This window comes from Populus trichocarpa, chromosome 6, assembly GCF_000002775.5.
Source record: "Populus trichocarpa isolate Nisqually-1 chromosome 6, P.trichocarpa_v4.1, whole genome shotgun sequence".
Classification (NCBI taxonomy): domain Eukaryota; kingdom Viridiplantae; phylum Streptophyta; class Magnoliopsida; order Malpighiales; family Salicaceae; genus Populus; species Populus trichocarpa.
Genome location: NC_037290.2, coordinates 20,994,077 through 21,017,455, shown reverse-complemented (window position 1 = coordinate 21,017,455; position 23,379 = coordinate 20,994,077). Strand labels below are relative to the sequence as shown.

Below are 23,379 nucleotides of genomic sequence, written 5' to 3'. Positions count from 1 at the left end.
TTTCTACACAAATACAATGTAGCATCAAAATGTGAATTAAAAAATCAAATTAACAACAAATAATTGGCATCCGACTAATTATCCATCATTTGTTCAATTCAAACTTATTCAAATTAATACCCTTTAATTATTTTTCATGTCAATTTCCTAGTAGTATTACATCTATATGGTATATTTAGAAGAATATATTTATTAATATTTTTAAGTAGTTTCTTTAAATTTTAAATGAAAAAAAAAAAAACTCATTTGAGTGTTGCATAACAATCAAAACAATGCTTTTGAGTTCTTATAATCATAAATTTTTGCCTCCTCGTGCATGGTCAGGTACAAGCTTTCATTATGTTCAAATACACTATAAGGAATCATTAATAATTTTCTATAGACGGTTGGAATAAAGGCGATTACGTGCAATCTTTATTTCATATATAGCCAACAACTTTTCTTTCTTTGACCGCCGAATGCTTCCCTACAATATACTGTAATTAAAATTCCCCGAGAGAATATGACCAGTGAGAGAGACGACCAATGCCCTCTCTCTCTCTCTCTCTCTCTCTCTCTCTCTCTCTCTCTCACTCAATAAATTAGCCGCATTCTCTTACCAATCTTCAAGACAAAAACAAATTCTCATCTCCACATTTGATCATTTATCATCAATCTCTCCATTTTGCAGCCTCCTAGCTAATCCTTCACTACACATAGATTTTACTTTCGATAATTTTTCATGGATGATATTGAAGTTCCAAAGTTTTTTGTCTGCCCAATATCTCTCCAAATCATGAAAGACCCGGTTACAACCATAACTGGCATCACATATGATCGAGAGAGCATTGAGCACTGGTTATTCACTAGTCAAAACACAGCTTGTCCAGTCACCAAACAGCCCTTGCAAAAAGATTTAGATTTAACCCCTAATCACACCTTACGCAGGTTAATCCAAGCTTGGTGCACCGAGAATGCATCCCATGGTGTTGATAGAATCCCCACCCCTAAACCTTGTCTTGACAAAGCCCATGTCCTTAAACTCATCAAAAATCTTTCGCATCACGAGTTGCAAATTAAAACTCTTACACGATTGGAATTACTTGCGGCGGAGAATGAAAGAAACAGGAAGTGCATGGTGGATGCTGGCCTGCCCAAGGCCATGTTATTGTTTATAGCAGCATGTTTCAAGAAAGGTCAAGTTTCTGGTATTCAAGAAGCTCTTAGTATACTATGTTTTATTAGAATTCCTCGAAGTGAATCAAGGGCCTTTTTTAGTGAAATTGATGATAAGATTATCGAATCCTTGACTTGGGTTTTAGGGTGCAAAATGGAGAATTATGCCACAGTTAAATCCCATGCAGCTTCGGTGTTGAAAATGCTACTTGAAGAAGCGAGTTCTAGTGTATTGGAGAGGCTTAAACCTGAATTCTTTGAGAGGATTGTTGGTGTTTTGAGAGAGAGAATCACTCATCAAGGTATTAATGCCGCCTTGCAAGTGTTGTTAAATGCTTGTCCCTGGGGAAGAAATCGGAAAATGATGGTGGAATCCGGTGCAGTTTTTGAGCTTATTGAGCTTGAATTGGGATCACCTGAAAGAAGAACCACAGAGCTCAATTTGGGTGTTCTTTTTCATTTATGTTGTTGTGCTGAGGGAAGGGCTCAATTCTTAAGCCATGGAGGTAGCATTGCTGTGGTTGCAAAGAGAATATTGAGGGTTTCTCCAGCGGTGGATGATCGAGCCATTCTGATCCTTTCACAGATATGTAAATTCTCAGGAACAAGTATGGTGATCCAAGAAATGGCGGATGTTAAAGCTGTGACAAAGCTATGTATGTTGCTTCAAGCAGACTGTGCAACATATTTGAAGGACAAAGCTAGGGAAATCCTTAGATCACACTCTGACAAGTGGAAGAACTCTCCTTGCATTTTTTCTTCTCTCTCGAGTCTTGAGTTCCAGGTATCCAGCTAGTTGATTTCGAATTCTGCATATTTTTCTCCTTCCTACCCGTTGCTTATTATTAATTAGTAATACAATTTTGGACCCAACAAATGTGAACCCCGGTAATGAAAATGCTAGCTAATAGCTTCGGGACCATGTTTGGTCTACAGGAAAACTTGCCATGTGATGCACAAAGCTTCCATATTGTGATTATTTCTATTTTTTGTTTTTAATTATATAATTTCCAAATACTTAATTAAGGATACACTTTCTACATATTGGTGATGGCATGGGACAATTCCAATTAATTTATACTTCCTACCAAGTAGGCTAGCTAGCGGGGCTGCAACTGGTATATATACACACACACACACACACACACACACACACACACAATCTTGATTGATTTAGCTCATAGCTAGCTAGAGTAGTTTATAATAATAATAATAAAAAAATCTATCTTGACCTAATTTAAGGTGTAAGATGAAATTTTAATATATAATTTACCTTATATTTTAACGTATTCATTGATTTTTAAGATTATAATTTATACAAACTTATATTATTTTGTATTTATTTTTTATTAATTAGAAGAAAATGTAATTTTAACCTAGTTAGAAGGAAGTTAGAAAATATTTAAAATTACGAAGGAGCATATAAGCCTATTAATGACTAGAAAGGTGTATCATGAACGTACCTCTCCAACTGAAAATATATAGCAAGGGGGAGCATCTCTTTTATCCGAACTTATCCTTCACATTATGATCAACTCGTGACTATCCACTTCTAATTTCTTAAGTTTAAATAATTATGGATGGTCAAACAGCCAAAAAAGAAATTGTGTAAAGGTCCAATTCAATTAGCGGTCCGTAAGATTCAATGTGATTTACACGTGAGTGCTTATGTATGCTATTCTTTTTTTGAAAAAAAAAAACACTAGTAGCTTTAAAATCTTCCCTTTTATTATATTTTAAAACCAAACTTTCTAGATGGAGAATGAATTAAAGTTAATGATCTTAAAATTTTAATTCGGAAAATCAAAATTAATATCATAGAAAAAAGATTTAAAATCGATTCAAGGTTATTAAATTTGTGAGTATTTAAGTTATTAGATAGTTTTATATATAAAATATAGAGAGATTTAGTTTTATATGTAAAATATGGTGAGAATGTTGAAAATAATAATAAAAATACTTGATTTTAAATACATTAAAAAAAACAAATGTAAAATTAAAAATGATACAGGCAGAAGCAGAAGCTAAGGATAATAAATAAATATAGAAAAAAAATTCAAAGATTTATTCTCTTTAAAACTAATATTAATGAATTTTGTCTTCTTAGAAGGTTTGCAAAACCTAAAATAGACCTACTACAATTAGAAAACAAAATAAAAATACAAAGAAAATAACCATAAAATCCAAAACAAAGTAGGAAATCCAGAAAAAAAAAACAAGGAAAATAACAAAACTTCTCGATTCGAGTTCCTGTAATGAGATTTTTTATATTTTAATAATTTATAGTTCGGAAAACTCTTATAAAAATTTAAACTCGATTCAACGATCAGATCAAGAGTTTTAAGCCATCATTTTGATTTGGATCGAACGGAACTTCTCTTTGGTTTAGATCTCTCTTATTAGTTGATAAATATATCTGTTAGGTCATCCATGTAATTTATCTAACGCAAATTATTATTTAGTTATGATAAATTCACGTCTAACTGCTAAAATTACATATTATTTTAAACTTGGCTACATCAAAAAAAAAATACATAAACTAATTTTCAAATAATACTAACTTTATACAAGATTTAAATAGTTTAATTCGGAAAGCAAATCCAATTCAGTCTTGACTTCCTTTTAACTTCTAGGCTATTATAATAATTATTTCAAAAATATGTAACGATGGATGAGCCACGCGGAGGCCTTCACTTCTAAAGAACCGGCCGACACTTCTCTTTTTCTTGACAAAATTTACGACCATAATTGCGCCCCAGAATCCCTTTTCTCCTAATGAAGCAATTTGGACAACTGAATCCACCGAATCGAGCATTCTTCTTGCTGGACAGTGCTCAATATATGCCTGCTCGAAATTTGCTGCTACATTATTCTACACCGGATTGTTTCCACCTTTAAATGAGTGATTTCGACGATGGATCTCCCAATTATAACCCATTCTGCTACATTTAGTTTTGTTTTTGGAATGAGTATAACCATCGTTTATTTGCTAGAAAGTAGTTTTTTTTAAAAATGTAAATTTCGAGAAAATGAATTCCAGAAAAGTAAATTATTTTTCGATGTTTGGCAGTGTAATAGAAAATAAGTTGAAAAACACTTTTTAGTGTTTGGTTATATCATGGAAAATGAGCTGGAAAATAACTTATTAATGTTTTATTTTTTTCAAATTTATTAAAATAATGAGGAACAAATCTTACAAATTAAAAAGTTGAATGAAAATGAAATTGAAAAAAAATATAATTTCATAAATTATCTCAAATAAAATAAATCATAATCAAAATAATAGAGATTAAATCTAAAAAATAAAAAAAATTAAAAGATGAAGAAATTAAAATAATAATAATTAACTTTTCATAAATTATTTCAAATAAAATAAGTAACAATCAAAAGAATGAGGACCAAATTTGATAGATAAAAAATTTCAATTAAAAAATGATAAGGAAAAAGCAAATAACAATTATAAAAATGAGGACCAGACTTAATATAAAAATTAAATTATAAGGGATGAAATTGAAAAACAAATATTCAAAACAAAATATATTTAGCAATCAAAAGTTTGAGGACCAAATTTGATATAATCAGCAAATAATATGATATTTCTAAATTTTTTACAACTTCCAGAAAGTGTTTTCCGCCCAAAATAAAAGGAAAACACTTTCCTTGAAAGCAAGCTAAATTTTCCTTTGACTGGAAAGTGTTTTTCATTGACCGGAAAGTGTTTTTCGTTGACTAACTTTTCTAATGGCAAACAAACATAGGAAATTTTAGAAACTGGTTTTCCAGAAACCACTTTCCGAGAAACAAACACCCCCTAAAAACAACTTCTTTTTATATTCGACAATGAGCATTTCGCATCAATACACATAAAATTTTACTACTGATGTTGAAGCTAAAATTATCATTTAATCTGGGATCATTGGCTGCTTGAGTTCTCTACTTGCTCCCAAATTTGGTGATTGATATGTATTTAAACCTTTAGCTAACTAAAGAAAAGAAGAAAAAAACAATTGTATGGGTTGAAGATTGGGCCATTAAAGACTGTGACTGTGTTTGGTGCGTTTTCTTAATGGGCTCTCACTTGTATTATAGAATGAGTTCCACACCCATTGAAGAAATATGGATATGGTGGTTGCTTGCCGTCGATTTTTTAATTTTCTATATATCGACTAATTAAGCTCATACCAAACTAGGCAACACTCATCCAATTAAATTTCACACTGTAAGACTAATTAAGCTCATCAGTAAAAAAATTAAAATTATATGAAGTGTTTGAAAAAAAACACCATTGCATTATACTATAAACTAAAAAAGAAAAATGGTGTGTGCAGATTATTCACCAAAACACACTTTCCTGTTCACTCAACTATTTTCTCTTTTTTTTCCCTGTTTTTTTAAATTACATTATAAAACATATTTTTTTATAATTTTATCCTCGCATGATATATTAGCATGGTTTTATATATAGTAATTTTTTTTACTTTGCGTACTCTCATATATATATATATATAGACACACACACAAAGTATTTGAGCATTAAATTAAAGATTGATCTTACAAAATAAAATTATAGTTTGAATGTTAAATTAAAGATTGATACTACAAAATAAAATTGTAGGTTATAGTTAAAAAATAATTGAAAGAACAAGGATCAAAATCAACACAAATAAAAAATCATGTGGTTTTTTCATTGTCACTGTTTGAAAGGAAAAACAAAGTTCTATTTAATCCCTGAAAGTTCAATGTATGCACTACTAGATCCTTATTGTTTTAGATTTTTTTTCATTTCAATTCTAAATTCATTCTTATTACATTTCAGTTCCTAGATGTTTCGAGAGGGAAGAGAAAGTCACCAAAAAGGAAGATGAGATATAAACCATTTGGGAGACCACATTCTAATAATAATAAATAAATAAAAAAGATTAATCTTAGCATTAATAAGATTGTCTTTGCGAAGAGAGTTCAATGAAGTTGGTGTTGCCCTTTAGCCATGTTAACAGAAAGTAGATTAGGGCCTTTAATTTTTTTTTATTCGTTTAATTTTTGTATTTTAGATGAGAGGGTTGGGTTTATCGGGTTCCTATGGGTTGGGTTGGGGTTCCTATAATATTTTTAAAGTGTTTTCAAGTAAAAATGATTCTAAAATGGATTATTGGGGTTAAAAAACTCATATATTGATTTTTCAGTCATTGAATGTAATCCAAAAATGAATTTGTTTTGGGCTCCTACATGACAGATAACATGTCATCCATTAATGTTTTTAAAAGAAAACACTAAATTGAATGACACATCGTCATCTCTTTTTAAAAAAAATATATATTTGAACCAAGCAAGTTGGACTAGCCTATCATAGCAGAGTCTAGCTCTTTTTTATCAATTTGTTTTAATTTAATTATTACTTAATACAATCTTCCTCATATTTTAAATTTTTTAGTTTACTTTTTTTTAAACAATGGTAATATTTTGAATAAAACATTTTGAATTTATTTTTATAATTTTATAATCTTTAAAAATATTATTATAATTTATCTTTGAATTTTTTCCTCGTAAAGTTTAGATCAATAAGCTATATTTGTATAATTTATTTATAAAAATAAAAATTTGTACTTAGTGATCAAAATTAACCTATTTAATAAATAAGATAAAACTTATAAAATAAACTTAGGTGAAATGTGTGTAAAACAAAGTGTCATATAATAAAGGCATGAGTATAGATCATATCCAATTCAAAGAATGATTCATGAGAATAATAAAGATGAGTGATGTATGAAATACAACATAAAAAATCATATAGTCAAAAATATATATATAAGAACATAGAACATGCAAATAAGAAATAATAAACACATATTAATTAGTTTAGGCAATCAAGCATAAAATACATACAAAACATGTCAAGCATATTATTACAAAATCAAACATTCAAAACTTAGCCCTAAATCTCTAGTAGAGTAATCATTTTGTCATAATGGAGCGGTAAAAACAAGAAAAAAAGTCACCACCTAGTTTTATGGTTACTAGAAACCTTAATTGATCTTCAAAGATTTTTGGATAAAGGATTGGTTATGCTTAAGAGAAGATGAAAATTACCCTAAAATATCTTATTTAAGATAAACTGCATTGTTATTTGATTTTATAATAAAAATACTTGTCACACATACATGTTAGTATTTCACTTAAACTAAATAGATATGTTTATTAGAGGTAAAAATTTATAGGATAATGATTTGGGATTTTAGCTTGACAATGAAACCTAACTCACTTTTTTTTTTTTAGGTGCAAGATTGTAAATAATAATTAATATAGACTTGAGTTTTGAATTGTTTCCTTTAATTATCTAATATATATTAACCCACCATAAACTAATTATTTTACCATGCATATCCATTATAAATAAGCACAAGTATCCCACCTAACTTAATTGATATAAACGAGCATAAAAAAAACACGAAAAGAAAATCATGAACACATCGTTAATTTATACAAAACAACATCAACATCAACATTCATTTTCTATTCAAAGATTAATAAAAACAAATAGAAACAATTATTTGTACAATAAATATATTATACATGTAATTAAATTGACCTTTAGGAGCAATGAACATGGATGGAATGGGAGAAAAAATACTAAAGAGAAAAAAAAACAAAATAACTCGTCGCGTGGGATGCATGCTCATACTGAAAGATTTACTTTTAGAGTGTCGTTCCATGTGCTACTAGCCCAAAAAGGTGAGCAAACCACTCCCTTATATGCAAGACTCTTATTTCTTTCTATTAATGTGAGAGGTGCCGACCACCTCCCATTGTGCTAAGAGATCTAACATCGAGAAGTGGCTTCTGCTGCTAGACAAATTGGACTATTGTGTATTTTTTTTTTCCTCTTGTTTTTCTTCTTCCTTGTGCTAGGTTTTTCGCTAGTTTATTTTGTAAGAGCATATCCTTTAAATCTCTATGTGTGCAGCATGTCTTTCTTTGAATGTCTCCAATTTATAATGTTTGCAAAATAAAAAAAACTAAACTGGAAAAATAATGTTAAGTAATTATATTGTTTTCTTATTGACCATGGATTTCTAATTAATTAAATTTCCTCTTCTTAATGTGTAGGATCTTTTTCATAAAAAAAATTATTTTGCTTGCTCCTATTTATTTATTTTTCTCATTTGCGTAATCTCTCATTATTAGTTTTAGTCTCTAATTACCTAAATCCATTGTTTTTCTTTCTTCTTGTTTCACTCCCTAAACATTTTTTTTCTTTTCTTTTTATTATCATCATGATAAAAATTAAATTAAATATAAAAATGAAATTATACCAAAAATATAATTTTTGAAAGCACATAAAAAATTTTAAGGTAAAAAATGGGTTATGACATCGATGATTTGATATTAAGAGTTTCACTGATGTGTTAGGATAGAGATGATTTGTGGTTAGCACAGGTATGTTGCATTGCTTTGATATCCTTGAGATGTTTTGCCTTGATTGGGTAATGCTGCAGTTCGGCCCGTCTTAGCACATGTAGGATTATGTTGATATTGGTGATAAGTTGTATAGCATAAATCATCATGGTAAGTGGGAAGGGAATTGGTTGGTGAGTCATACAACTTACCTAGATCTTTAGTATGGCAATAGAGATCGGATATTTATGGAGCAACATCCGGCAATTGATCTAAACAACTATTTAAGATGATGTTTTTTCAATAATACGTCTCGAAACAGCCTTAGTGGATGATGATATCGATTATCATGAACGAGGACATGCATATAGGGAGGCAGGTCCATCAATAAGCATTTCAGTATCCTCCACAAGCATTCTAGACTTGTTTACTAGTTATGGTAATTTCGGTGTTGACCCCTTCATAAGCGCTACATACCTTTTTCTCGAGTTGGACGAGTTAGGGTGGTGTAGGCTCGTACACAAGCGTTCTAGGCTCATCCACGAGTTGGGGTAATTTTTAGAAGTAATTAGATTATATGATTTAATGTTATAAAAATTCTGAGTTTACTTTAAATTTAAAAAAGTATTATGTGAATTTTTATTGTGTTTAATTATAAATTGTTAATTTAGATGAATTGTGAAATGTGATGATTTTTTAATTGTGATTAAGAGATGAATTGTAAATTATGTTTATGAATTGCGAATTGTTAGGTTGATTTTTTTTTTTTTTTTTAAGGAGTTGAGAAGATAAAAAAACTGTTATGACTATTTCTCTTTTTGGCAAGTCACATATTATTTCTAAATTTCAGATTTTATATATGGTTTGTCATATTGTAATATTTTCTTAAATATTTTTTTAATTATGTTATTTTTTTACTGTCCCAAATTCAAAAAAAGAAAAAGAGCTCTTCAAATCATGACAAATAATGGAGGCTGTTCTAAATTGGAAGGGCCCACCACCTGCTGAGTGATCATCAGTGATTTGCACACAATCTGATTATTTCTTTTCCATCAGAAAACGATCTGATATCAGTTAGAATCCAACAATAGAAAAAACAAAGGGAAATGTTTTCGCACCCAACTCATCTAAAAAGCTATTGAGAATTACGTACACATGTTAATACATCACGTGGAGTTCATGTTGTAATTACCTATGATCACGTGATTTAATTTAGATGAAGCAGAACATTTGTTAGGCCCAAAACCACAGCTGCTGATAATAATAATAATATAATAACAATTGATGATGTGATCAATTGAGGTAAAAGTATAACAAGTATTATATTAAGGCATCTTTTTGCTACGCTAGCGCATGTTTGCTAAAATTTGAATTTATTTTATTTAAAATTAATTTTTTGTATTTTTAAATTATTTTAACATGTTGTTAAAAATAAATTTTAAAAAATAAAAAATATATATTATTTTAATATATTTTTAAATAAAAAATATTTTAAAAACAATCATTATTATAATACCAAATACTACCTAACAAATTATAGCAATGAAAATGGGTTGTTAACATTTAGACAACCTGCCTAGCTTAGAGGAAAGGGACGTTTATGTACATTTAAAAAATAAAATTAAAGTGATTATATGATGATGTGAGAATTGTTTTTTAAAATATTTTTAAATTGTATTTTTGTAAAAAAAAATATTAAAATAATATTTTTGTAAAAAAAAATATTAAAATAATTTTTTTTTTCAATTTTTTTTTATAATTTTGGTATGTTAATATTAAAAATATAAAAATAAATTATAAAACATATTATAATATATTTTTAATTAAAAAAAACATAAAACACTACATTATCAAATACAGATTTTATATATAAGAAATAAAGATAGAAAAATACCCAATATATTGCAGTACCTCTGGCTGCAGGTTTTTTTAAAGCTTTTAATTCATTCTTTCTCTACTTTGTTTTTCAATCATGCTATAGTGATTTTCCTTCTAATTTTTTTTTTCGCTTCCTAATTAAATTTATGTTTCGTGAAACGTTTAAATGAATAGATTAAAGATTTTAGTCTATTCAATCTCACCACCACAGGTGGCATTTAAATTTTTAGAATTCATATTTTATTTCATATGATTAATAGTTTAAGTATTACCACTTCCATTTTAGTTATCGCCTAAACCATCATCTTAATCAATATAATCAATTCTATTATTGTCATTATCACCCCTTTGATAAAATATCTTAATGACAACTCTTTCGTTACCATAATTAAAATTGTTACGACTAAGGTTATCAATTTTGTTTCATTCGGTTCGTAATGACTCGTATATCTCATTTCAGTTTAAAAAATAAAACAAACTGGAACAGTTCATTTCATTCGGAATCTTGACATGTTTTGAAAATTCCACCCCAATTACAACCGGAACATTCCAATTCCATTCTAGTCATTTTGTTCTGGCCAAATAGTATTATGCAATTGGATCATATCGGTTCAACTTTCATTTTTTTTTTACTCATATTTGAAATTTAAATTGCATAATTTCAAGTTAGTTTATCTTATGATTTGAATTGAAATTATATTTGTTGAATTAATATTTTGAATTATATATATTAAACATCACAACCCGTGAAACGGCACGCCGAAATGTTCTAAAACCAAAACATACCGATCCAATTGGAAAAAAAAAAAAAAAGAACATGCACCAACCAAAACAGGATTGATAACCTTGGTTATAGCCATACCTTGCCGCACTTTCACCATCATCTTTTTTTTTTAATTATTATTCATTTCCACTACCAGAAAAATTTCAAATACAAAGGGGAATACCAAATGAAAATTTATCATCGGTAAATTAAAGTGACATTTACCGGCAGATCATGACATCCCTATTTTCCTTGGTATTCATTAACATAAAATTTTTGTTAGTGAACACTTAGGGAATTATAATTGGAAATCAAGGAATAAAAAAAATGACATGTCATTATGATAAAAGAAATACCGATAAAATATATTTGTCGCTAATACTCATCGGTGAATCTTTTGGTAATATTTAAGTTATAATATGAAAGACAACCCTCATCTCCCCTTCCTCATTTTTTTTTTTTTTTCCTTTTTATTATGCAAAAAATAGCATATAGTACCTTTGTTCCCTTTATAAATGTGGCCACACCAATACTTAGATTGTCAATATCTCTATTCTACTTTAATTTTTTTTAAGATTCTTCACATCAAGTAAGCAAAAATATCTATTTTTTTTTTTATTGTAACCCATTTTTAAAATGTTATTTTTTGGCATTTTTATGTTTTATATGTAATTTGTTTATGTGTTTACTTCTTTATAGTTTTTTTATAGATATTTGTTGTATGAATGTATGATTTGTACATGTTAGGGTTTGTTTGAGATTTAAAAAAATTATATTTGTTTGTCATTTGATGAAATTGAGTTTGATTTTATAATTTATGTGTTTTATAATGAAATAAATAATGACTTATTTAATGGGTACGTTTCACATTTAATCAATTTTATTGTTAAGTTGAAAATTTTGATAAATTTGGAGGAATTTGAATGTTTAGAGAACAATGATAATGATTTAAGGGTGATATTAAAACAAATTGAATAAGTTTGAGTTAAACCAATAATAGCTAATTAGTTAAGTACCAATAATTTATTAAGTTCATATTATTAATTAATTCATGTTTTCATGAATATTTTATATAGATTTTATATAAGTAATGGATGATCATTCTTATATGTATCAAGTTAATTCACTCGAAATGTTACGTGAGATGGATTATTGTAATAGGGTTAAGAGTTTTATTAATCATGCACTATCTATTCCGAAAAATATTAATAGAGACGATATTAGATGTTAATATAAGAGGTGTAAAAATAAAAAAATTTCTTGATTCAGATAAAATTATTGTAACAAGGTTGAGTTTTGGTTATACTAGTTTTTATCACTTATGCCATGCCGCAAATAAAATTATGTGATAGAAGAATGTATTAATAGTGTAGACATATTTTAAAATATCATGATATTTTTTTTAAAAAAATAAAAAATACAAACATAATATTTCATATAGCATGTTGTTTACATTGTGAGTAGGATTTTAAATTAATTTTTAGCGTAGTAGAAAAATTTATCAATGTCATGAATGTATTTTATTGTATCATGATTTGTTTTAATTGAAAAATGCAAAGATGAAATTTACACTTAATAAAAAAATTAAAAAATAAATATGAATTAATAAATTATGAAAAAAATATTAATTCTAATAAAACACTTAAATGAAAAGCTCATATTTCTCGTACAAACAAAAAAATACCTCGATAAACCACTTACCAAACCCAAAACATACCAAAATCACTTCAAATAAAAATCAACAAAATTTTAAAAAAATCTAAATAGATTCCAATCTAATTTTTTTTTGTCATGTTTATAAGAAAAAAGCAATTATCATCGCACTCCTCTAATCAAATAGAATTCTTTGACTCCAAGATTGTTCATTTTGGTTGTCAAAATGTGGTTCACTAATAACTTTCTCTCTCATTCATTATTTTCCAATGACTTTCTCTTTTATCTCTTAAACATAGAGACTGAGAAATTAACAAAATAAACTTTAGTTCTAAAATAAGATTTTAAAAACTTTGAGACTGGTCATGCATTTTCTTTGTGTTTTACATTGTGGTCCTCTATCTTTTAATTTTGTCTTTCTACTATAATTTTAAGCTTTATTTCATGTAATTAGGCCACAAAAGGATCAAATTAAAAAAAGAAATATGAGGATGGAATTAAAAAAATAAAAGGATAAAAAAAAAGAAAAAATGCCTCATTATTCACAAGAACAATGAAATACTATTAAAAAAAACCCTAATTGTTTTAGTGTTTTGGTTAATAATAGGATAGGTGTTTTCATCTTTAATTTCTAACTTGCTCTTTTTAAGGTTTAAACTTGAAACTTTCAAGTAAGAAATCCAAATTTTAATAGCTAGTTAAGGCTAAAAGGAATTTATCACTGGGCCAAGAGCTTTTTTTCTTTTTAAAAAAAAGAGGCGAGGGAGGGGTGGACGTAAGTCATGGCAACGTGTGAATAACACTATTGAATTGACTACCTCATTATTAATCACCATTAAAATAGTTCAAAGGTAAATCCTTTGTTTTCATCTATATATTTTCTCCCTTTATTCACATCATGGATTGGTTTTCACTCCTAACAACCCAAGAACGCAAAATTGCAATACTGCCCCAGGATATGGCATCTTCTCTGTAGCATGTTTTTTTTTAGCAGCGGCCGCCACATACGGCAAGCAACAAAGGTAATAAATTAGACTTCTCAACGGAGTCTACGCTAAATTCCCACGGCCAACACTTCCAAGAAGATGGCTCCAAGTTGAAGCCAACTGCCATCCATCTCCAATCTCCACCTTGAAATTGCTTTCTTTGTCGTCTTGTAGTATTAAGAAATTTCAAATATAGGGATATAAAGCCAGCCACTTCCATCACTGCTGACTCCACTTGGCGCTGTTCGACGTGGCGGCCACTTCCATCACTGCTGACTCCACTTGGACAAAACCACGTGAAATATATCCATAGCCGACCTGTCACCCCACAACACAACTGTATGAAAGTGAAATTATTAAATTTTCTACCACGTGAAATACGGTATTGAATAAAACTTTGGGTTGAATATAAAACAAAGTCAACTGAATACCCATTAATACTTAAAACTTTATTAATTAGTTGCATATGTACGTTCATATATTTTCTCCTTCAATATTTGTGAAATTTTCGTGGTAGGTAGATTGCTAATGAACGTCGTTTATATGCATGCTGTCCCTTTAATTTCTTCTCTTACGTACTTTGAATGTTTATAAATCCTAGTGATAGACATGATTAATCAACCTCAACCGTCATGAATTAATTAAAGCTTTTACAAGCCATGTCATAATTATTTAAAGGAGAAGAAGAAGCTAATTAAAAGGTCTAAGGCCTGCGAGGATCGATGGGCTCGCGCGCCTGCCATTACTAAATTGATATTTTTCTACGTGAAAATGAAAAGGTCTTTGTTTCTTTTTTTTCCACTTCATTTTGTTTTATATTTTGTAAAATTAATTTCTAATTAAATGATAAAACACCTTTCATGCATAAAAACACACAAACAGAACACAAATCTCAACATATAGAATGATGTGATGTGAAGATATATAACATAAAAGGTTAATTTAGATTTAGTTATGATTGATTTATGAGTAGAGCTAGAAGTAGAGCCATGGAGTGAAGAGAGGGGCGGAAGGCTGCAGGAACCCACCATGGCCTTTTTGTCGGCACCTATTCAATATTCATGCACCACAACGCATAAGAAACACGGGGTAGACAGAGAAAACATCAATGCAAGGGCCAGGGGGAAAAGTTCTAGAGAGAGAAAGTCAAAAGGGAGTGGCATTTATCCTTTACCTTAATCTCAAGGATGTAAGCCGCAATACCGCTGCACATCCATAGACTTAGTAAAGTTTGTCATTCTTGAGCCTTTCAATTGCTCAGAAAAGTCAAAACCAATTGCTTCTCTCCATCTCAATGCTAATCTTCCGTGTTTTTGACTTTGTAAATCTTGAACACCTCTCAATATTCAACCCTTCTCGTATATAACCCCAACCCCTCATCTTCTCTCCAAATCAAACCAATCCATACAACTCCTCAGAACCTACTCTCAAATCAAAATTCTCTAAATCCTTCAATTCTTGGCTATTTAATCTACTTTCATCTACTTGTCGATTAACCTCTACTTTCATATCTCATTTGTGATTTATTTTCTTGAATCCGCTACTTTCTTGATCTTGTTTTAGCTTAAGTGCTGGTTCCTAGTGTTATATTTTAAGATCTTCTACGTTTATATATTTCCTATAAAATGGAAGATATTGAAGTCCCTTCATTTTTTCTCTGCCCTATTTCTCTCCAGATCATGAAAGACCCGGTTATAGTCCCAACCGGGATAACTTATGATCGCGAGAGCATCGAAAAATGGTTGTTTTCAGGCAAGAATGATACATGTCCAATTACAAAACTTGTGATATCAGGTTGCGAGGTGACACCAAACCACACTCTTAGGAGGTTGATCCAGTCTTGGTGCACTCTCAATGCTTCTTACGGTATTGAAAGAATCCCAACTCCAAAGCCTCCAATCAACAAAACACAGGTTGCCAAGCTTCTCAATGATGCTAAGTCACCACAGCAACAGGTTAAGTGTATAAGGAAGCTACGTTCAATTGCTAACGAGAACGAAACAAACAAAAGATGCATGGAGGCTGCAGGTGCTGTGGAGTTCTTGGTCTCGGTGGTGAATAACTTCAATTCTTTATCATTTGAAGAAACTTCAGATGATGGGTTTGAGATAGCAAGACCAGGTGATGAGGCCTTGAGTATCCTCTATGGTCTAGAAATATCCGAATCCGGTCTAAAGAATCTTATTATGGGAATAAATGGTGAATTGATCATTGAGACCTTAACGAAAGTTATGCAAGGTGGAAACTACGAGTCTCGAGCTTATGCTGTCTTGTTGTTGAAATCAATGCTTGAAGTTGCTGATCCGCTGAAACTCATCAGTTTGAAACATGAACTCTTCTCCGAAATAGTTCAAGTTTTACGTGATCAAATATCTCACAAAGCCTCAAATGCTTCATTACAACTACTAATCAATCTTTGCCCATGGGGAAGAAACAGAATCAAAGCCATTGAAGCTAAGGCAGTCTCGGTTTTGATTGATCTTCTACTTGATTCATCAGAGAGAAGAACCTGTGAGATGGTGCTAATGGTGTTGGACTTGCTATGCCAATGTGCAGAAGGGAGAGCTGAATTGTTAGGACATGGTGCAGGCCTAGCAGTTGTTTCAAAGAAGATACTTAGGGTTTCTCAGGTGGCAAGTGAGAGGGCAGTGAGGATTATCTTGTCTATCTCAAAGTACTCGACAACAACCAGTGTCCTTCAAGAGATGTTGCAGATTGGAATCGTGGCCAAGCTATGTTTGGTGCTTCAAGTGGATTGCGGAAGCAAGACCAAAGACAAGGCCAGAGAGGTGCTTAAAATTCATGCGAGAGTTTGGAAGAGTTCTCGTTGCATACCAGCAAATCTACTTTCTTCATATCCAGCCTGAGAGATAGTGATAGAATCATGACTTCCCTTTTTGCTTACTCTTGTCCTTTCTTGTGTGTACATAATTCATTCTTGATGAGAATATATATTAGAAACAGATATACAATGGCACGAATTTGTGTTGTCCACTAGCCAGTGCATGTTTCATGGCAAATTGGACTTTCCATTTCGAGGAAATTAATGATTATTAACGAGGTTTAGATCTTCATAAGTCACCACGACCCAATAACCAGCTCTTTTTGTTGCTGAATTTAATTTTTAGTTCTCCTTTATTGCCCAAACTTGACGATCTAGTGCAATAAACATTTTAAAGATTCCATCTAGCGAAATGATGGATCAACATTTCATAACATTTTTTTTTTCTTGCTGGTGTCGTCCATACTGATTCCTGATAAATTGATATTGCTCTTAGAGGATGATGAAGGTCGTAATTTTAGTAGAAATTTTATTGATTGGTCATTAGACCATTAAGTCAATGAAATTCTGAAATATTACAATACAATGATAAAAACCATCAATACATGAAAAGTAAGAATGTCTGTTCATTAACAGAATTAATTTTAGGTGTTTGACCATTATATTTACTTGTGAATTATGATAGAACGAGAGTATAAAAGCTTTTAGTTCAATTGCTAGGTAATTTAACACCTTAAATTTCCTCATCGATGCCTATTTAAGCGTGATCTAGAGATGTTAGTTTCAGTACTGCAAGTTTTCTTTGATGATTATGATGTGTAATTCTCTATATAGGATTATTTGCAAATCGATCAAGTGTTTTGTTATTTGTTTTAGCATAATTAATAATGATGATGATCCAATTAATTGAAGGGGTAATTACATAAATAAATCCTCTTGTAAAAAACATTTTTATCCAAAAATGTTTATGTATGTACGTATATTAATGAAATATAACTATGCATATAATATTAATTTATTATTATTGCATGCAAATGTAATCTTATAATATAAAATCCAATTTTGTTAGCAATGCATTAAATGAGAGATTATATTTTGGATTTTTAGTATGAAAATTTTGTTTTGAGGTTTTATAAATATAAAAAATATTTTGATGGGTTTTTGGATAAAATCTTCTTTTACAAATTCTAGGTTTTTTATTTATTTTTTAAGAACCAGCCATCTATAGACTTCTGTCAATTCAATTTACCGTGGGAGGCATCTTCTTTTAAATTTCGATGTTATTTATTTATCTGAAAAAGAAATAATCCATATTCATTAAGTGTAAGCTTGTTTGATAAAAAGAGTGATTGACCTGAGATAAAGACAGATCTAGTGGTAAGAACATGTAATTAATGAATGTGGATTTTTTTTTTTTCAGACCTGATTGTCTTAAATATTTAAGACAAATCTAGCATTTTTCAGACCAGGGGGGTCCCATATCATGTACAATACATTCAACTGGCAGCCGCCCATTTTTGAATTCAGACCCATCCCATCCGGTGGCTTCAGGTCATTGCGTGTTACTTTTCTTCAAAAATTTAGCCACGAGGTCAATGCTGGTTTAGTTGATTTTATTATAAAACAATAAAGAGCGCACCTGTTAATGCCACATTGAAATTGAGGTTAAATCTAATTTCTTAGTTAAATTTTAGAAGAATTTTTTTAAAATTAATTTTATTGATAATTTTATTCCAATGCTCGAAAGTCACCATCCTTTTTACTTTTGTTTTTTTGAAGCACAAGCGTAACCAGTCCTGAGTTTAACAGTAACTCTTACTTGATTCTTGTGTTTGAATAGAGCATTAAGGAATTATTAATTTATAAATGAATTGGTATCATGTTATAAAACACTTTAAATTATTGTCAAAATTAATTGATTTTGGCGGTGTGATACATGCCTTGAAACGTGATTTCTGGCATAAAATGCAATCTCTAGTTCATGTGCAAGGACACCCACAGAATTGGCATGAGTCCCACCATTAATTAATTCCTCTGCAACATATTTTACAGTGATTTTAATTTTTTATTATTATTATAAAAGAGAAGAACACTAACAACAGTTAAGGCCTTGTATGTTTCAAGGAAACCAAATTCCAGGAATTCATTTTCCTTATTTTTCAATGTTTGGCAATCATCCGGAAACTTGGTCAAAGGAAAAGTAATTCCGGTCAACAAAAACAACTTACTTTACCCGCAGGAAAGTGTTTTCCTTTCCTTGTCAAAAGGAAAACACTTTCCTATCTTCACTGATAAATCACATTTAACTCCTCTCTGCATCTCTGTCCAAAAACAATTGAAAAGCAAGAAGATTTGTCATTCGGTTTCTCATTCCCTTGTCAATCGGTTTCTGAGAATCACACTTGTTGTAACCCATTTTTGGGTCCCCACAAATAAAAAAAAATATATAATAATAATAATAATAATAATAATAATAATAAAAAAAGAATTTGAACAGTGTCGTTTTGACACTGTTCCTCTACCCGCCGCGCTCCATGCCGTTGGAGCCGAACCTCGACAGTAGCACCCAATGGCCGACCAGCCGCCGCGAGACCCGCTCCCATGCGCAACAGCAAAAGCCACACCCACTTGCTCTATAAATAGAACCCAACACAGCAGAAAAAGGGGGGGAAAAACTTTTTGAAACGGAGAGAGGAAGAAGTTTAAAACGAGGAGAGTTTTGTTGAACGGGAGGGGGCTGGAAAACTAAAAGGGGAGGCGTGTTTTTGGAACGAGAAAGAGAGAGAGCACCCAAAAACAGTCCCCCTCCTGGCCATTCCCCTCTCTCGGCCATTTCTTCCCTGCACCCGAAACAGCCTTCTCTGTCAACGGAGCCCCAGACCGACCTCATTTTCTCCTCCATCCCAGCAGCAGCAACAACACCAGGAGGAGGAGCAGCCGCAGTCATGCCCTGCCACCAGCACCTCCACGAAGACGTTGCAGAGAAGGAAGAACATTGTTGACAGCAGAAAACACCATCAGCAACAGAAGGAGAAGACAAAACAGGGGCAAACAGAGGAGAAAGAGAGGAGAGAAACTGGAGTAAAACGGACCAGAAGGAGAGAAGACTTTGGGACAAGGGAGATGAAACAAAGACAGTGACAGAGAGTAGAATAAAAGCAGACGTGAAAAGGAAAAAAAACCAGAGGTGGGCACCTCTGCACAGGGAAGAAGAAGAAAGAACAGCTGCTGTCATCGGGCTCCCCAGCCACCGACCACCCTCCCGGCCATCCTCCGGTCAGCAACCACCAGCAGCACCGCCTTCAGAGCCACCACAGGTCAGCCCTCTGACCCTTATCTCTGTTTACTGTTCATCGTCTTGCATGCAGAACGTGCACTGTGCACGTTCTGCAAGCCAGAAAATAATTACCCGGTTGCTGTGTGCACAGTAACCGGCTAATTAATTAACAGGTACTGTTCACCTGCACAGTAACCCGATTACTGTACCGTGAACAGTACCAGCCATGTTGGTTTTGGGCTGGGCTGAGTCCAGCCCTGTAGAAAGTAGGCCCAATTCATTTTGGGCTGATTTCGGCCCAGTTTCCTTTTGGGCCGGGTCTGGCCCGTTCGAACAAAAATTCTTCAAAAATTATTCCAAAAAATATGTGATTTTCTGTAATTTTATTACTGTATTCTGATCAATATCGGTTTGTATTTTTATACTGTAAAGATACAAATCCGGTATTAAAATACCTAGTTTTTGTCAAGTTTTTAGAAAAAATGTTTTGTTTTCATGCATACGGCCTAGTCTCTCCAATATATATATAAATATTATAACATCATATTTTCACACAACAAAGGAAATTTCAAAAACAATATATGTATTAACATGCATTTCGGCTTTAATAACCAGTTTATTAAAGCCATGAGAACTAGGCCAATATTTCAAAAATTCTAAAAAAATCTTTTTGTCTTCTTTTAGTATCTGGGATTATGAATTTATACGTAAAACATATTCCTGATGTTAAAAATATAGTTTTTATATAGATGTTAGAACGGTTAGGTTTTACCCGATAAGATAAGGACCTCCTTATTGAGGAGGACTTTTCTTGAACCATAGACGGACCAACAACTAGGAAACACAACGAGACCTTGAATTTTATCAGACAAATGAACAATGCAGCTTACCTTAGGTAGGGCGTATTTGGGGTGCTAATACCTTCCCTTTACGCAACCAGTCCCCGTACCCAATCTCTGAGACCAGTTAGGGTTCCTAGTGACCAAAATACTAGGTGGCGACTCCCATTCCATTTTCTACCAACAAAAGACAATATTTTCTTGTCTCCCCATATTTGCCAGATAGATACCATACACACTTCCCAGATTTAAGGTGGAATATTCGCCGCGACGTCGCGCACCCGCGACAGAATGGCGACTCCACTGGGGACCTTGTGGACTAAGCTTTGTTTTTGTCTGATTTGTTTTTTTTTTTTTTTTTTTTTTTCAAGTGTTTATTGTTAATATGTCTTTTCTTTTTGTTATTTGCTTATATGCTTTAAATATTTTTTTTTATATATACATATTGTTCATGCATTTGTATAGAACTGTCACATGCATCACATACTTTGATTTTGAGAGGCACACACGAGCTTTAAGTTAGGTGGGGGATTAGCGATTTGCCCTATGACTATCGGGCAGGGTTCAGATGCGTGAAACACCCAACTCATATCTGAGTGCCTGCTTGGTAATGGTGGGTATACTTACCTTAACTGTTCCTTGCAACGCCCCCATACTGTCTTTACGAAGAACGTCACTGGGCAGATATGAGACCCTTTTAGAGACCAAGTAGTAAATCTATCCTATGTCTCACATAAAAGAACTAGAACCTACCTTTAGGTTGTATGCTCCATAATCTCTTTTGCATCAAAACAAGTCTAAACCTAAAGGTATTTTTCCCAGGACTTGTGAATGAAATGGCCACCATTGCTAAATTTTCCATCATAGAATACGAAAAAATGCTGAAATGTCACAATTGACTGAAGGAGACTGCCTTAGAAGCGATGCTAAGAAGTTGTCACCAATCAAGAACCTGAATTGCATTATGAATGAGGTGACCAAGTTAATGACTCACTTTCAGAATGTGGATGAGGATGTGTTTTTTAGGAAATATAGACGTTTGGTAGAAATCGCAAGGGTAGAAGTTTAAGCAGAACTGTGCGAGCCTTAGTTCATTTTTGGGATCCAGACTACCGGTGTTTTTCTTTTGGAAGCATAAACCTATGTCCCAATATAGGATGTTGACTGAGTTTCCAAACAATTTGTATAGGATTTATTTTCCTTTGAGATTTGACAAGATCACCCCCGAACTGTCAAAACTGCTCAGAATTGCCAACTTGGAAAAGTTTTTGGAAAAAGAATGGTACCGGTCTGAAGTGGAGGATGTTAGAAATTGAACTAGAAAAAGGTCAGGATCAGAAATAGAGTATATTTGGCCTTGTGTTGTTCCTAGGCCAGACGAATGTAGTGAGTTTGGAGGCCGCTGTTGCTTATGTAGAGTATGAGAATACACAAATCAATCCAGTGGTTTTTTAATTTAGTTGAAACTATCGTGACACTTAACCATTGTAGGAAGACCGGAAAAGGAGCAATGAGATGCTACATGCAGTTGTTGTATATCTAGATGGTTAGCCACATCAAAACAAAAAGGCCTATCTTTAATAATTTTTCGTGGTTCACCCAAAGACCCCTGAAGTTGGTAGAAGAAAAGAATGGGAAGATCTAGGCAACCAGGTTTGGGTTGACAAAGTAGAAGGTTTGCCTAATAGTGATTTCAGTGGAGAGCCCCGTGGGTCACTATAGTGGATGTCTTGGTGAGTTATGGGCAAAGACGCTGGGTGCTTTTGGTAAGGATCACAAGTTATGTAAGTTATGCTCCTACCCTTGTGGTAAGGCAACTTGGGGGCATGCAATTTGTTCCAAGGACTATAGGAATTGCTCAATTCTTTGGTTTGTTCGAAGATCCCATTGCACAAGAAGTTGTGGAGATCATCAAACAAGATTGGAAGCATCTGGTTTTGGTTGAGATAGGAGGTTTAAAGGATCCAAGTGCAAGTGAAAGATATGCAAGATGGAGAGACTTAGCTGCTTCAGCTAATAGAAGCCAGATCTCCCCAAACTATAGAGGAGCCTATTAAGAGGAAAATGGTCAATAAGGAAGACTAGTGGAAAAATTTCGGATAGAATTGAGCAAAAGCAGAAAGGATGAGCAAATACAATCTATTGATGCGAGGATAACAAAGCTTGAGTTTAAAGCTAGGTGAAGAGAAGATTGCTAGGAAAGAAGTGAGAAGGAGCTAGGAGGGATGAGTTTGGATTGGATGCAAAGTTGCTTTGAACTTGAAGCAATGGAGATTGACTTTAAAGATTGCCAAAGAAGCATAAAATATACCCAAGAAAAATCTGCACAAGTTCAATTCGAACGGATGGATAGGATTAGGAAGACCATTTGATGGAGATTGTAAAGGAAGAGAGTAAAAGGAAAGGTTTAAGGCTATTGAAGCAAAGTTAGCGGTTAAGAATGAGATAAAAGTTATGAGGATAAAACTTGACAAGGAGCGCGAAAAGTTGAAGTATTTGGACAATAAGCTAGCAGCAATGGAAAAATACAAGGATCAAATAGACGCTAGCAATGCTGCTTTGAACAAAACCAATATGTTGCTCATAAAAACTTGACATATTTTTTGCACACCACACTGGGGGCAAGAAATGCACATAGGGGTCCATAGTTAACC

At 32.1% G+C, this 23,379-nt stretch overlaps 2 protein-coding genes across 2 annotated transcripts; both read left to right on the top strand.

Annotated features, from left to right (window-relative positions):
• The first annotated feature begins 532 nt into the window (after positions 1-532).
• LOC7491024 (E3 ubiquitin-protein ligase PUB24) lies at positions 533-2,199 on the top strand. The gene has a single exon (XM_002308288.4). It carries the CDS (start codon positions 722-724, stop codon positions 1,949-1,951), a length of 1,230 nt encoding a protein of 409 aa, XP_002308324.4. The 5' UTR covers positions 533-721; the 3' UTR covers positions 1,952-2,199.
• Positions 2,200-15,044: 12,845 nt separating this feature from the next.
• Positions 15,045-16,904, top strand: LOC18100610 (E3 ubiquitin-protein ligase PUB22). The gene has a single exon (XM_006381879.3). It carries the CDS (start codon positions 15,453-15,455, stop codon positions 16,692-16,694), a length of 1,242 nt encoding a protein of 413 aa, XP_006381941.1. The 5' UTR covers positions 15,045-15,452; the 3' UTR covers positions 16,695-16,904.
• The last annotated feature ends 6,475 nt before the right edge of the window (positions 16,905-23,379 follow it).